Source organism: Protopterus annectens, chromosome 2.part2 (genome assembly GCF_019279795.1).
Source record: "Protopterus annectens isolate FY-2018-M chromosome 2.part2, PAN1.0, whole genome shotgun sequence".
Taxonomy (NCBI): Eukaryota; Metazoa; Chordata; order Ceratodontiformes; family Protopteridae; genus Protopterus; species Protopterus annectens.
Genome location: NC_056730.1, coordinates 344,832,714 through 344,846,397, shown reverse-complemented (window position 1 = coordinate 344,846,397; position 13,684 = coordinate 344,832,714). Strand labels below are relative to the sequence as shown.

At 36.8% G+C, this 13,684-nt stretch overlaps 1 protein-coding gene across 1 annotated transcript in view; it reads right to left on the bottom strand.

The window, feature by feature from the left end:
- COL19A1 (collagen type XIX alpha 1 chain) overlaps positions 1–13,684 on the bottom strand; it is a gene marked incomplete in the record, with an annotated part of 3,251,042 nt that overhangs the window by 2,094,443 nt on the left and 1,142,915 nt on the right. Inside the window, 1 exon segment of the mRNA XM_044063894.1 lies at positions 833–886. Within this exon segment, the coding sequence (XP_043919829.1) occupies positions 833–886 (54 nt within the window).

Here is a 13,684-nt window from a genome sequence, read left to right as displayed (position 1 = left end):
GAGAGAGACAGAGACAGATATACATATACTGGTTGATAACATACATATATATTGCTTTGTTGTTTTTCTGAAAAGAAAAGATACAGTTGTATATTAATGAACACTTTGAGGAAGTGTCCCAAGTGGCTAACCAATAATGTTTTTATTTTCTATTTCTTAACATAATGCACTATATATCACCTTATGAAAACACTACAAAATCAAAATGCATTCTCCTGCATGATTATTAATGATATTTCATATAACTTCCCGGAAAGTATCGATATCCATATTAAAAATCTTAAATCACTTATAGCCATTATTAAAGTCAATATTTTGGTCAAACTATTTGAGACAGCTTGTTCGATAGATGAGATTTTAATGAAAAAAATATTGTGAGTGAAAAGAAATAAAGTGCATTTAGTGGTGTATAGCAATTTGTGAAAAAAAATGATTAATTCATGGTCTCCTGGTTATATAACTTGGCTGTCAGTCCTGTCAAAGAGTGAGTGTGATTACTGAAAATAACTCCACATCTTTGTTCCTTTTTACATTAAGCTTCTGGTATTGGTAGTGCTGTGAGAGAATTCCCTCAACTGTGCCATCTACACTACACTGTACAGTTTGGATGGAAAAGGAATAACTCTAAATCAAATATTTTAACCCTTCATATCATGAGTAAATACTATAGTATTGTTGTTAGAATTACACTTATCAATACAAATATTAAAAGAAAAAATCTGAGTTAAGCAATCCAGGCAGAGCCGAATATTTCATTATTAATTTCTATATTTTGTAAATATAGCTTGTTGCATTCATTGTAATAACATCACTGGCCATGTTCTATACATACCTTTTCTCCTGTGAGGCCCATTAATCCAGGAAGGCCAGGGTCACCTTTCAAACCCTGTGCAAAGAGATTATCAAATATTTATGTACACATTCTTAAATAACGTGCAATATTTGACTGTCTGTAAAATATCATGTATTGGATTTGTAAAAAATGCACATTGCACGGACTCCATAAGCAAAATTAAACAATATATGCAATAGTTCTAAAATGTTTCTCAAATTCATAAAATGTTCTTCCACTGTTTGCTTGTATTTAAAGGAAAAACAAAACTAATTTGTAATAATATTCAGATTTTCCAGTGAAACACATTTGCTTGTATTAGTTTAATCATTAACAACATAATTCATTGAGAAATACATAAAGCCCTAAAATTGTCTATGACAGTGGCCCTGGAAATTTGAGTTTGGCAAAATGTACTGTTCAACTGATCCAATCCACTGCTTTAAAAGCAAACTTCTTCATGCATTCTTTAAAGTCAAGCTGTAGGATAAATGGCATAGTGTGTGGATTGTCACAATGCAGCTTTATAGGAAATTTTTGACATCTGTATCTATACCATATAAAATGGAGATTATCTTTCAAAATATAATGTACAATAAACTGTAAGCCAATCAAATAAAAAAGTAAGCAATACAAAGTAATGGCAGAGGAGTGCTCATGCAAAGTAAGTGGTAGTTAATCTTCACAGGTCTGTGAGACCACATTCCCAAAATAACTATACATTTTTTTAAGCTGGCAAGTAGCTCACAGCCCCACTGGAAACATTGCTTTAAGAACAGAGCTGGTTAATGGATGTATTTTCACTGACTTACAGAAAGATTAATGCTCATGACTGAGTGAAGACAGACCATAGGGAAGAGAATAAGGGGGTATCAGAGACAGGGTGGAACCATATAAAGAACGTAGGTGAAAATGCCTCATTTAAATGACTTCATCATGGGAAAAAGACCTAGCAAAGGTCTCTTAAGATAGCATGATGTGATTAAATTGGAGTCTCCAGCCTAAGCAGCAGACAGGCGTGCTTGAATTTGATTAACTATCAAAGAGTAATGGTTCACTGCTTGCAGAAAAACCTCTTCTCCTGTTGGAAACATAAGGGTATGAAGATAATAACCTTGCTCTTTCTGTTCTGGCAGTGGAAACAACAACATTTTAAAAGAATTATTTTATGCTATACAAAGACAGCTTTCACTAGATACAATGAGGCAAGTAGTATTTATAGTAAAAGGAAACAACAATTCCATATTTTGTCGACTTTTTTAAATCATCGATGTTCCTTGGCCACAGAGCACCACGATACTGTCACAGTAAATTTTGCTGGATTAATAGGGGCTAAGCTGTCACTCCAACAGAAATTAATATAACCCACTGTGGATTGGGCATACCTCCAAGGAGTTAAAAATCTTGTGGAGGCAAAGTGCAACAGACATGAGAGAAACTGATGTCAAGGTTAGCCTTTCATAATCTTTTCACAGCTAAGTTAAGAAGTACATTTTTATTAACTATTTCGGATGCTGATATAAAAATGTTCATCATATTATATTACATTACTGTCTGCAAATGTATGATATATTTAATTATCAAAGCCATTGTGTAAAAATGTAATATCACTCTTAAAATACCAATCATGCCTTGCTTCCACATTGCATACTATTAATTTATCTGGGTCAGCATTTAACTCTTCCTTATGTATAAAAATTCTGTTATACATGTTTTCTGTAGCTATTGAAGATTTCTTCTTATAACTTTTCAGACTTTGCTTTCTGCCAATATGTGCAGATTTAAGAAAATAAGTGAATATTGTAATTGTTTTATTTCCTACAAGGGGTTTTGGATTTTTATTTTCTACAACAAAATCAAGAAAGTTACATTTTCTTAAATGATTTGTTCATTACAAATAGTTATGAATAGTTAAGCTATTCATGGGATATACACAATCTGTGTGTAATTGGAGGCTGAACATATAAAACATGTACATAAAATCTAGTTAGGTAACACACAAATGAACTACTTGACCGATGCTCCTACTTATGGAATGTTGTAGTGAAACTGCAAAGTTGATTGTGATTTAGAATACCTTCTACTTTGCCATTAGGGGTATTTGCAATTATACAGAGTATAAATGTCTGCTTCAGATTCAGAAAAGTGATATTGAACACAGTTTGGCTCTTAAGACTGAATAAAGTCAAAATGTTTGATTTAGAAACCAGTTTCTGGCACAGTACGCCACCATTACTACTCAGTAGTGCATGCCATAATTTCTTCCATGCACACTTTGTGCAATGTTTTCTGTTGTGCTTAAATGGCAGAGAAAAATAGACATGCTTGTTGCTGTAACTACCAGGAAGAGTTGTAGCTATTCCATTGCTCTGTAAGTATAATTTTGCTATAAATCAAATACTTTACCAGTCAGATGTCAAATTCCTCCACTAACAGCACCCCAAATTAATGTCAGTAGATCATCATCATCATCATCAAGCTACTTGGTTGATGGCATGTTCCATAGTTGGTTATGACTGCTCCTTTTCCTCTTACTTTGCAGCTTGAAGTTCAGCATCAACCTTGTGACATGATGTTAGTCTTTAATATTCCACATTGATAACCTTATGAGTATCTACTTGGTTTTCCATGCTACCTGTAGCAGTTCCCTGTATCAAATATTATGTCTTGAAAATACGTTCTTCCACACCACGGCCTGAATCATTCGACTTCCATCCTCAGATCAAGTGCTATTATCAGACTGACTTATGTGAAAAACAGTATCCTGTCAGAGGTTTTTGTTTATCTCTGTTATGATGTGAGCTACTGCCAGCTATGCCAGGAGAAGTAGGGCACTGGATGCATAGCTGTCGCGAGTTTTGTAAAGAAGTACATGTAGTTAATAGATATCAACCTGTAAGTCAGACAGTCTTGCAACTGTTGAAATTAATATATTGTTAGCAAAGGATACTGGAACAGAAGAGATTAATCTCAGTTCAGCTAAATTTGAAAAATAATCTGAAACTGAATTACCTGGTTTAGGCCATAAAGATTGTCTATTACAGTTTTGATTGCAGCCAGAGGCAGAATGTCTGTGAAAACCAAGGCTAAGAGTCCTACTGTGTTGCCCTTAGGGATGTCTTTGGGATTTTCGACTGGAAACAGACTGCTTGCCTTGCTTGGATTACTTTCGAATACTTAGTAATGCTGTACAATTATATATGTTCTATTATTATTTTTTGTTTTGTTTTGACTTAAGACGAGTTTAAGTTCACTACTTCTTCTACTATTATCTGATCTGATTAATATACAGTGATTAACTAGAAATATATGGACTGAAAATCTTTCACACAGAGAAGTTTCTTACACTGTTTTGTTTTCCATTAAATAGCTGACAGTAAAAATCAGACATCAGAAATGCTAACTCTTACTTCTTATACTATACTGATGTTCCCCTTACCAGGCTAAACAAAGGGAAGATCACAGTGAACTGTCTGTCTGGATCCAGGATCTGCCAGAAAATGCATGCACCTAGGCCTTTAAACCACAAGTATCACTGTGACACGGTCATAGCCCATGGGGGTATAAATGACCAAAGACATACCTCACTAGACTATATGAAGAGAGACATGATGTAGCTCTCTGAATATGTGTCCCAGGCAGGTATGAATCTAGCCTTGAGTAGTATCCTACCTTCACTTAAGATGATGCCACAGTACCAGCAGAAAATGATTGACTTCAACAATTGTCTCAGTTTCTGGTGTCACAACAAGAGGCTCCAATATCTGTCAGCCTGTGGAGACATGATCGACAAACCACTATACTTTGCTTCAGATAGTTTGCAGTTATCACCACTTGGCTTCTGGATACTGACAAAAATGTTATCTATGCCCAGAGTGCTTTTTTAGGCCATGCCAAGTTGTTAAACCCTCCAACATAACAAAAGTCACTCACAACTATGAAAAAATACTGCTGTTCAATGCTAGGAGTTTCAATAAAAAACTGCACTCCTGGGAAGCACTCCTCATCCTAGATAATGTAGACATATGTGCAATCAGGGCAACATGGTTCAGAACCATGGAAAGTACCCTGGTTATCAAAGGGTAGAATGCCTTTTATACAGCTCGATCCCCTGCAGCTCAGGATAATACAAAGGAGGAGATGTTTCAGTATTAATATGGGACATGTACACTGTTAGACTGGTCCAACAACATGACTCACTTGAGCTACTCCATGTCCAACAAACCAGAGGTGTGATTCCCTACCATATCCTTCCTAACTACAGATCCCGTAATATGAGTCTGAAAAACCCGACCTCCTATCTAAACTTAGTGGAATCTCTTAACATTCAGCTTAACACCATACTTATGGATGACTTCAGCTACCTCTCCATAAACTGGGGAACTTATACAACCCATAATTCACTTGCTCAGAAGTTTTTGGAATTTCTCAACGCAAATGCTCTGGAGCAACTAGTTAGCTCCCCAACTAGAGGTACAGATATCTTAGACCTAGTACTCATGAACATTGGGGGATGCTGCTCCCTGTTGTGCATGAACTCCTTTCTGGCAAGATCTGACCACAAAAGGATTACCTTTAGTATTAAAGCTAACCTAGATTTTCCATCAACCTTTATACATGTTAAGAACTTTGTTAAGGACAATTACCTCAAACTAAGTGACAGCTTATTAAACTTCTAAGCCCCTCGAAACCAGAGTAACTGAGGCCTACTCTAAGCTGTACACAAAAGTACTGTACAACCACATTCACAGCTGCATATAGGAGGCAGTACCTGTCAGAGTCAAGCCTATGATTACTGGCAAAAATAAACCACCCTGGTGGGCCCCTAGTATAAACAAGCTATTCAGCAAAAGGGAAAAAATCCTCTCAAAACCAAGAAGGAGCAAACAAATCAGTGCAAAAACACATTCACCAGTCTTAACAAACACATTTCAGAGCTGGTCAAATGTGCTAAAGCAAACTATGAGGCAAAGATAGCCTCCCAGGTGAAAGATAACCATGAGGCTTTTTTTTAAATTGTTTGTAACCTCAGGGGAAACTCTCAGCAATGTACTAAGTTAATCATGAATGGCAACTCTTACACTAAGCCTGAACCTACAGCAAGCCTGCTGGTCATCAAGTTCATTTCAGACATACCCCCATCACCTCATACTACACCCAAAGAAATACCCGCAATCATTCCAGTACCAGTCATTATGAGGGGAATAGATCCTTACTGCTCTCACTATAGCCAAAAACACAGCCTGCATGGGTACTGACAACATTCCAGGATGATTCTTATATAGCTTAAACCAGAATCTATTAGGGCCAGTAGAAACCCTCTTTAACCACAGCCTCCAAATGGGCTTTGTCCCAATTGAATGGGGAACTGCAACAATCATCCCTCTGCACAAGGGGGACCCATCAACTGTCCCAGTGAACTATAGACCCATAAGCTTGATCAGACTTATCTGCAAGGCCATGGAGAGAATTATCATGGACCTAATCAAAAATTACAAAGGAACCCTCCAAAAACTGGACCTGACAAAATTTGGCTTTGTCAAAGGGAGGTCTTGCTTGCTAAATCTGGTGGACTTCTTTCAGAAAGTCACCAGGGCCATGGATGAGGGTAAAATCATACACACCACTTATCTAGACCTGGCCAAAGCTTTCAACACAGTCCCCCCACTTGGGGATCATAGATAAACTTGCTGAGTTACACATAAACCCCTACATCATTGGATGGTAGCCAACTGGCTCATTGACAGGACACATGTTGTCCAGAGTAGTGAATCTACTTCCGATAAGAAACCTGTTACTAGCAGTGTGCCTCAGGATTCAGTGTTGGGACCCCTCCTGTTTGGTATATACATCTCTGAAGTGAAGGCCAATGTTGGGGACCTCTAGCTCTGATGGCACTGATGACTGTAAGCTGGGAGTAATCACTGAATCCCCAAATGAGGCTGACATCCTGCAAACAGGTCTAAAAATGACAAACAACTGGTGCCAAATCATGGTCTGAGACTAAATGTTAAAAAATGCACAATGATACTCTTCAGTAAATCAGAAATCCCTGCAAATTATAATATTGATAGCACACTCTTAAAAGTAGACCCAGTGGTGAGGGATCTAGGAACACAGATAGACAGTAAACTAAACTGTGTGGCTCAAGTTATAAGTAAGGGCATGGCATCAAGATCAAAGGAAGGCATAGTGTCATTGTACTTCGCCCTCATCAGGCCCATAATTGAGTACAATGCTCCCTTCTGCATGGACATAACCAGGCACTTACACCAATTGGAGAAACCCCAGAGTTTTTTCACTAAAAAAATACAAAGCATAATGCACTTGTCTTATGCAGACCCACTAAAGGCCCTATCCCTTTACTCTGTCTCAAATCATTTACTGAGAGGGGACTTATGCCTGACCTACACAGCATTCCTTAATCCAGCCCTGATGAAAATGTTACATACTCACAAGAAACATTAAACAAGGGTAACGTGTTCCATGGACATGAACCTTATTTGTGACTCTAACAGAACTTGCTAGAGAAACAGATTCATATCTCAAAGGCTTCCTCATCTATGGAATAAACTTCCCATTTTTGTAAAACAAAGCGTGTCCCTTATTCCCTTCACAATGATGGCTACCTCAGAGACCTTAAGACTATTCCTCCTTAAAAACTTCAGACAGCCGTTGGCACTTGTTAGGATTATCAACAATTTTGCCTGACTTCCATGATGAATGTGATATTTTCAGACTGAATTGTACACACTTCTAAATAAGGAAAAACATAGTGTACTTCTATTGTTATAGGCTGACAAGTGTAACAAAGAAAATGATGTAGTAAAGCACATAAATACCGTGGAAAAAACAACAAGGAAAATAAGACTAAACATACAGAGAACACTTATATATAGGTCAAAATAATAAAAGTGACTTCCAAGCACATAGAAATCTCCCTATATTACAATGATTTCTTGAAATATTATTGGCCTTAAGCTATTCACTGTGATAAAATATTGTTATATATCGAAGTGTGCTTTTGAAATGTTATTTAATAGAATTTATGGTGATGAAGCATTTTGGGGAAATGACCTTAAGATAACATAGCCCACACATCTCATTATGTAGACAGAGTATAATAAAAACTGAACATAACAAGGGTAAGTATTACCTGCCTTTTTGGACTGCCTCATCATTTAACATGACTGTCATGAAGCTTTTGGTTCTCTGCTTCTAGAGGAATGTAAATGCTTTTCATTACACTAGGGATTTCACTGAGGGGAGGATTTAGTTAACTAACATTTCATGGTGCCATGTAAATTGATAGACAACTAATGTGGAAGCTGTCTCTGTCACTAATGTGGAAGCTGTCTTTTTTAATTTCTCCAAGTCTTTTGGGTTTCTAATACCATGACGGGAATGGACTCCATTCCTAAGTCAAAGTATGATTAAAGTTCATGAAATTAGTATTGTTTCACTCTTTGATGTCAGCAAAAGTGGTCTTCCCAACACCCGCAATGTGCCTAGTAATGACTCCTTCTGCAATTCGTATGGTGTTACATGAATTGGTAACATAATTAAATAGAATTGTAAATTCTTTTGTCTAAGACCCATTGCTCCTACTACTATTGGAACTGTCTGGGTATCTTTCTTCCAGATGGCTCTCGTTTCTGCCTGCAGATCCAGGTATTTTATGACTTTGTGTCTCTCTATATGCAAGACACTGCACGCAAGACACTGTAGTCACTGGGTGTGGTGATTTCAATGATCAATGCTACTTTTGTCTTCTTTTCTTGGACCACTATATCCGGTTTTCTAGCATCTATTTTTTGAACTGTTGGTATTGGGTGATCCCATGTGATATAAACTTCATCATTTTCTATGATTATTTGTGGCTCATGTTTCCAGAGTTTTTCAGCCACTTCGATTGCATAATGTTTGCAAAATCTCCAGTGTAACAGTGTCACCACATTATTATGCCTTTCAGTATATAGTCCCTCTGCCATTAGTGCGTTGCAAGCAGCAACAAGGTATATGACTGTTTCCAGTTTGGTTTTACAAAACCTACATATGTCTGTTTCTCCGACATGTTCAATGGACTTTGTAAACCAGCGTGTACATAGCCCACTATCTTTGGCTGCCAATATTAACCTTTCATTTCTTGATGTGAATTCACCTCTCCTTAACCATTCATGCATTCGTGCTTGATCAACACGAGGCTCTTCCAGAAGTTTTCTATACTTGCAACTATATTTATGTTTTTTCCATATTTCTTCCCTTCTCATCTGGTCCTTCACCTTATATTCTTTCTTTTGTTTTTTAGCAGATTCAGTTGCTGCCTGGTTTTTATCTGCTTCTGGTTTGATTTCCATTCCTGCTTGATGTCGATATGCTTCTGCTAAATTAAGCAGAGATGTCATCTTAGATTTATTCTCTTCATGTTTCAAAACTTTCACTACATTTGGATCTTGTGAGGTCTGTAAATATGTGTGGAGTCCCATGATTGCAGATCTAGATATGTAATCAATTTCAAGGAGGCCCATCCCTCCTTTGGAATGTGGAATATATAATCTTGGTATACACTGATTTTTATAAATTATTTGGTAAGCATGAAGCATCCTTCTTGTTTAAGTATCCAGTCTATCCAACAATTTTTGGGGCCAGTCAATCACTCCAAAACTATAAGTTAGGATAGGAAGAACTGAATTGATTTATGGCTTGGATCTTGTTCCTAGATGTCAATGCTGTTTTCAGGATTAATTTAAGTCTTCTAAAGTACTCCTTACTGAGCTTTATTCACATTTGTTCATGTTTTATTGCTGATCCTTCATCAATTCCCAAATATTTATACACTCCTTCTTGCTCAAGTTCTTTTATACCACATTCTTGTCCCAAACTGATGTTTTCCTGGTGCCACAGTTTTCCTTTTTTAAAAGTTGCATATGCACATTTATCAAGACCAAATGACATTCCAATATCATCTGAAAAAGTTTTGACAACCTGCAGCTGTGTTTTCAGTTCCTCATCTGATGAACTATACAGTTTTAAATCATCAGCAAAGAGAAGATGAGAAGTCATTAGACTTTATTGTTTTCTAGGAGCCAAATTGTAGCCATGGCCTAAGCTGTTAAGTAAACAGCTTAAAGGATTAATAGCAAGGCAGAATAGCAACGGTGACAAAGAGTCACCCTGGAATATCCCCCTTTGAATTTTTATCCCTGGGATAATTATCTGTCTTTTATCATGGCTTAATTGCAAAATGGTCTGCCACTGTTTAATGGTTAGTGTAATGTAGCTAATTAGTTTAGGGTGTATCTTATACATTTTTAAGCACTCTTTTACCCATGAATGTGGGATACTATCAAATGCTTTTTTGTAGTCAATCCATGCCATACTTAGATTCTTCCCCTTCTTACAGTTCTCCACTATAACTTTGTTTAAGAACAAATGATCCTTTGTTCCATATGACTTTCTTTTATTGCCCTTTTGTTCTACTGCCATAATTGAGTTTTCTTCTAAATGACTATAAACTCTGTTGGCATCAATTCCAGTGTATAGTTTATACGTCTTCGGAAGATAAATTATTGGTCTATAATTTTAGGGTAGCATTGTTTTTCCTGTTGTTAACCAGTATGGTGTGTGTTCGGAGTGCGCATATAAATAGTTCTTACTCATGGATAAATCCTCATGCAAATAAGTTAATACTTTAAGCCCAAAGTTAGGTACTGCATCTGGGTCTGGGGTTTTCCAGTTAGAGGATTTTCTAAACTTTGTTTCAATCTCTCTGGCTATTTCATATTCTGTACCTTTAAATTTCTTATTCTTTCTTTTACTTCTTCTATCCATTTAGCATCTTTGTTATGTTCCACAGGATTTTCATAGATACTTTTCCAAAATGTATCTACTTCCTCTTTTTGTGGAGGTCTTTCAATTCCTTTTACCTTATTTCCCAATTCTCTATAATTTTTTGGGTCATCAATGCATTGCTTATTTTGTACTTTTCAGTTCTATTTTTCTTCATATATTCTAAGTCTTTCCACCTGTTTTGAAAGTTTTTAGTTTGTTATCTCCAATAGTGCATAATAGATCCTGGTCTGTTCTAATACTGCCCTTTGCTTTTATTACATCTATATTTCTTAGTATTTTTGTTGATCTAGTCCCCTCTTCTATAATCTTCTAACAATGACACTTCTTATCTTAGCTGATTTATAGTTTTCTCTATTCGATATTTCCAGGATGGTATTTGCTTTCACCCCCTTGTTTCCCTTGCTACCCTGTGTTCCTGTGGTAGAACTTTATCAGTTATTAATTTAGCAGCACTGTAATATATTCTATTTACTTCAGTTATATTGCATGAATCTCTATGGACAGTCATAATTACTATATTCACTTGTTTTATCAAGCTTCTGACTTTTGGGGTTTTATTAACCTTCTGCAGCCTATTTCTCTCATTGATCTTGCTATATCTATCTTTGTCTATTAAATCAAGCAACTCTTCTCTTAACTCCTGTTCGTCCATACTGAGGGTACATCCCTTATTTTCTGTTTCCTGCGGGCATTCTATAGAAAGTTCTATAGCATCTTCCTGTGGCACATTCTCTTCAATTTCATTCTGTTTCATCTGTTGTTCTATCATATGGGAACTCATTAGCCTATCACTCTTCAACATTGACTGCATCAGAGTTTCTACAGTTTCCTTGTTCCTTCCCTTGCTGTCTAGTTTCAATGAATGTTTCTACTGGTTTCCTGTGGAAGGCTCCAAAATATCCTGATATGGCACTTGACCAATTGCTTCCTGTTCCACTGGTTTCCCCTTAATTTGGATATCCAGTGCTCTATCCTGTTGTGGTGCTTTCTGTATTTGATTTTCTACACTGAATACTTCTCTTTGCAGCTGTTCCATTACCTCAATTTCTATTTCTTTGACTTCTCTATTACTAATCTCTGTTTCTGCTTTTCCTCTTAGTCTTCTTATTTTTTGTATTGTAACATTTTCCATATCAGCTACCTCTGTGTGAGTATCCATCTGTCCTGTAATGCATTGGTGTCAGATTAAGGGCTGCTACCTGTCTTACAGCCACTTCTTATCAGGATAGGCTCAGGACCTCCTGTGACCATGACATACATAAATTTGTACTGAAATTGGAAGGAACCGGGATCTGATAATGTTCCAGGCAACTGCTGTGAAAGGCAGGGTTGAAGGGCTATCATTTTTGTTAGCCATTTTAATACAATTTGAACATTTTACTAGATTGGGGATACAATACCCAATGATTACAAGACAGCAGATTTGATATGAATATTTAAATTTGAGTATGGATGCACCAACAAGAGTGAGCTTACGATCAGGTAGACTTAAATTGGCTTGGGCTGTAAGTAAGCTTTATGGCCTTCAGCAGCATATAAGACTTGTAAATAAGTCTGATATCTATCCATAAAAGTTCACTGCATCATTCATCTCCTTTTGGCTTATCATGGTTAGGGGTCACCAGAGCAGAACAATGATCCGCAGAATGATTGGCAGTGGAGTTTTATGGTGTCAAGTTGCCAGCCCGGTGCCCAACCTTCCACAGAAGGTCCACACATGCATAAGCTCAAACTTAGGGCCAATTTAAAGTGACCAATCCACCCACACCATGTCTTTCAGATGTGGAAGGAAACCGAAGCACCCTGAGGAAACCAACACGACCTCAGGGAGGACATGCAGACTCCACACAGAAGGCACCCTAGCTGAGAATTGAACCAGAGAACCTATTGCTGTGAGGTGTCAATGCTAACTGCTGCACCACTGTGGCTGCCCTCATATATTTTCATTGCAGATTGCTCTAAATTAAACATTAAAATCTTTCTGAATAAAGATAAAAAATGGAATTAAATGAGAACATTGCAGTTGACATAGTCTTTGTACAGCAGTATTATAGCCTTCAGTTTAATAAAGAATAAATGCTAACATAAAATGATGGAGGGACCTGGATTTAATAGAATGTAATTAATCAAATTTCTGCAGTTTGCACTAAGACAAGAATTACAGTTAGATATCATTGGTAACCTTGAACTGCATTAGTTTTGTAAGGTATAAGCTATACACTAGGACAATTACATGAACAAGTGTTTATTAATGCAGTGTTATTAACTGCAAAGTATGGAGACGTCTTTGATTATATGGTGGCATAGCCTCCTAGGAAAGCTTCCAGGATAGTTTACCCTTTCAAAATATTTGTGATGAAAGAAATGGGATAAACACTGATTGTTTCAAGTATTTCTTTAGGAATGATGCAACATCTAAGGTAAAAGAAGAGAGGTTTTATATCAGTATGTGGAATTGCAAAGTTTTCGTTAAGGTCCATGTGATAGGATTGGTTTCTATTTATATCGCATAGCTCAGAATGTACTCTTGTCACTTTGCTTGTCACAGATAAGGCACATGTTGCAGTCCTGTACTACAGCTTTATTCCAACTACAAAGTCAGAGAAAGAACTCTTAACATGGATTTGGCAGTAAAATATTTGTCATACTCTGATACAGGAGCACACTATTGTTTTATTCTCATTATAGAACACAAGGTTGTAGTGACTTGATCTTTGTCTTCAAACAAGTGCTGATATCTAACTGCCATACCAACTAAATCAAAAATACAGAAGAAATATCCACATCCAAATCTTAACACTGCTATAAGGAATGACATATTATAGTTAGGACAGTGTAGTCTTGAAATGCTTTGCCTTTAATGGTGCAGAACCATTTCCTGATTATAAACCATGTTTCTTGTTTGTAATAGCTTGCATACAACAGGACAAAATAGCGAGATATGCCATGAGGCAAGCAGTCACCAGATTAAACATCCCTGCTCAAACTTTACTAAAGGGT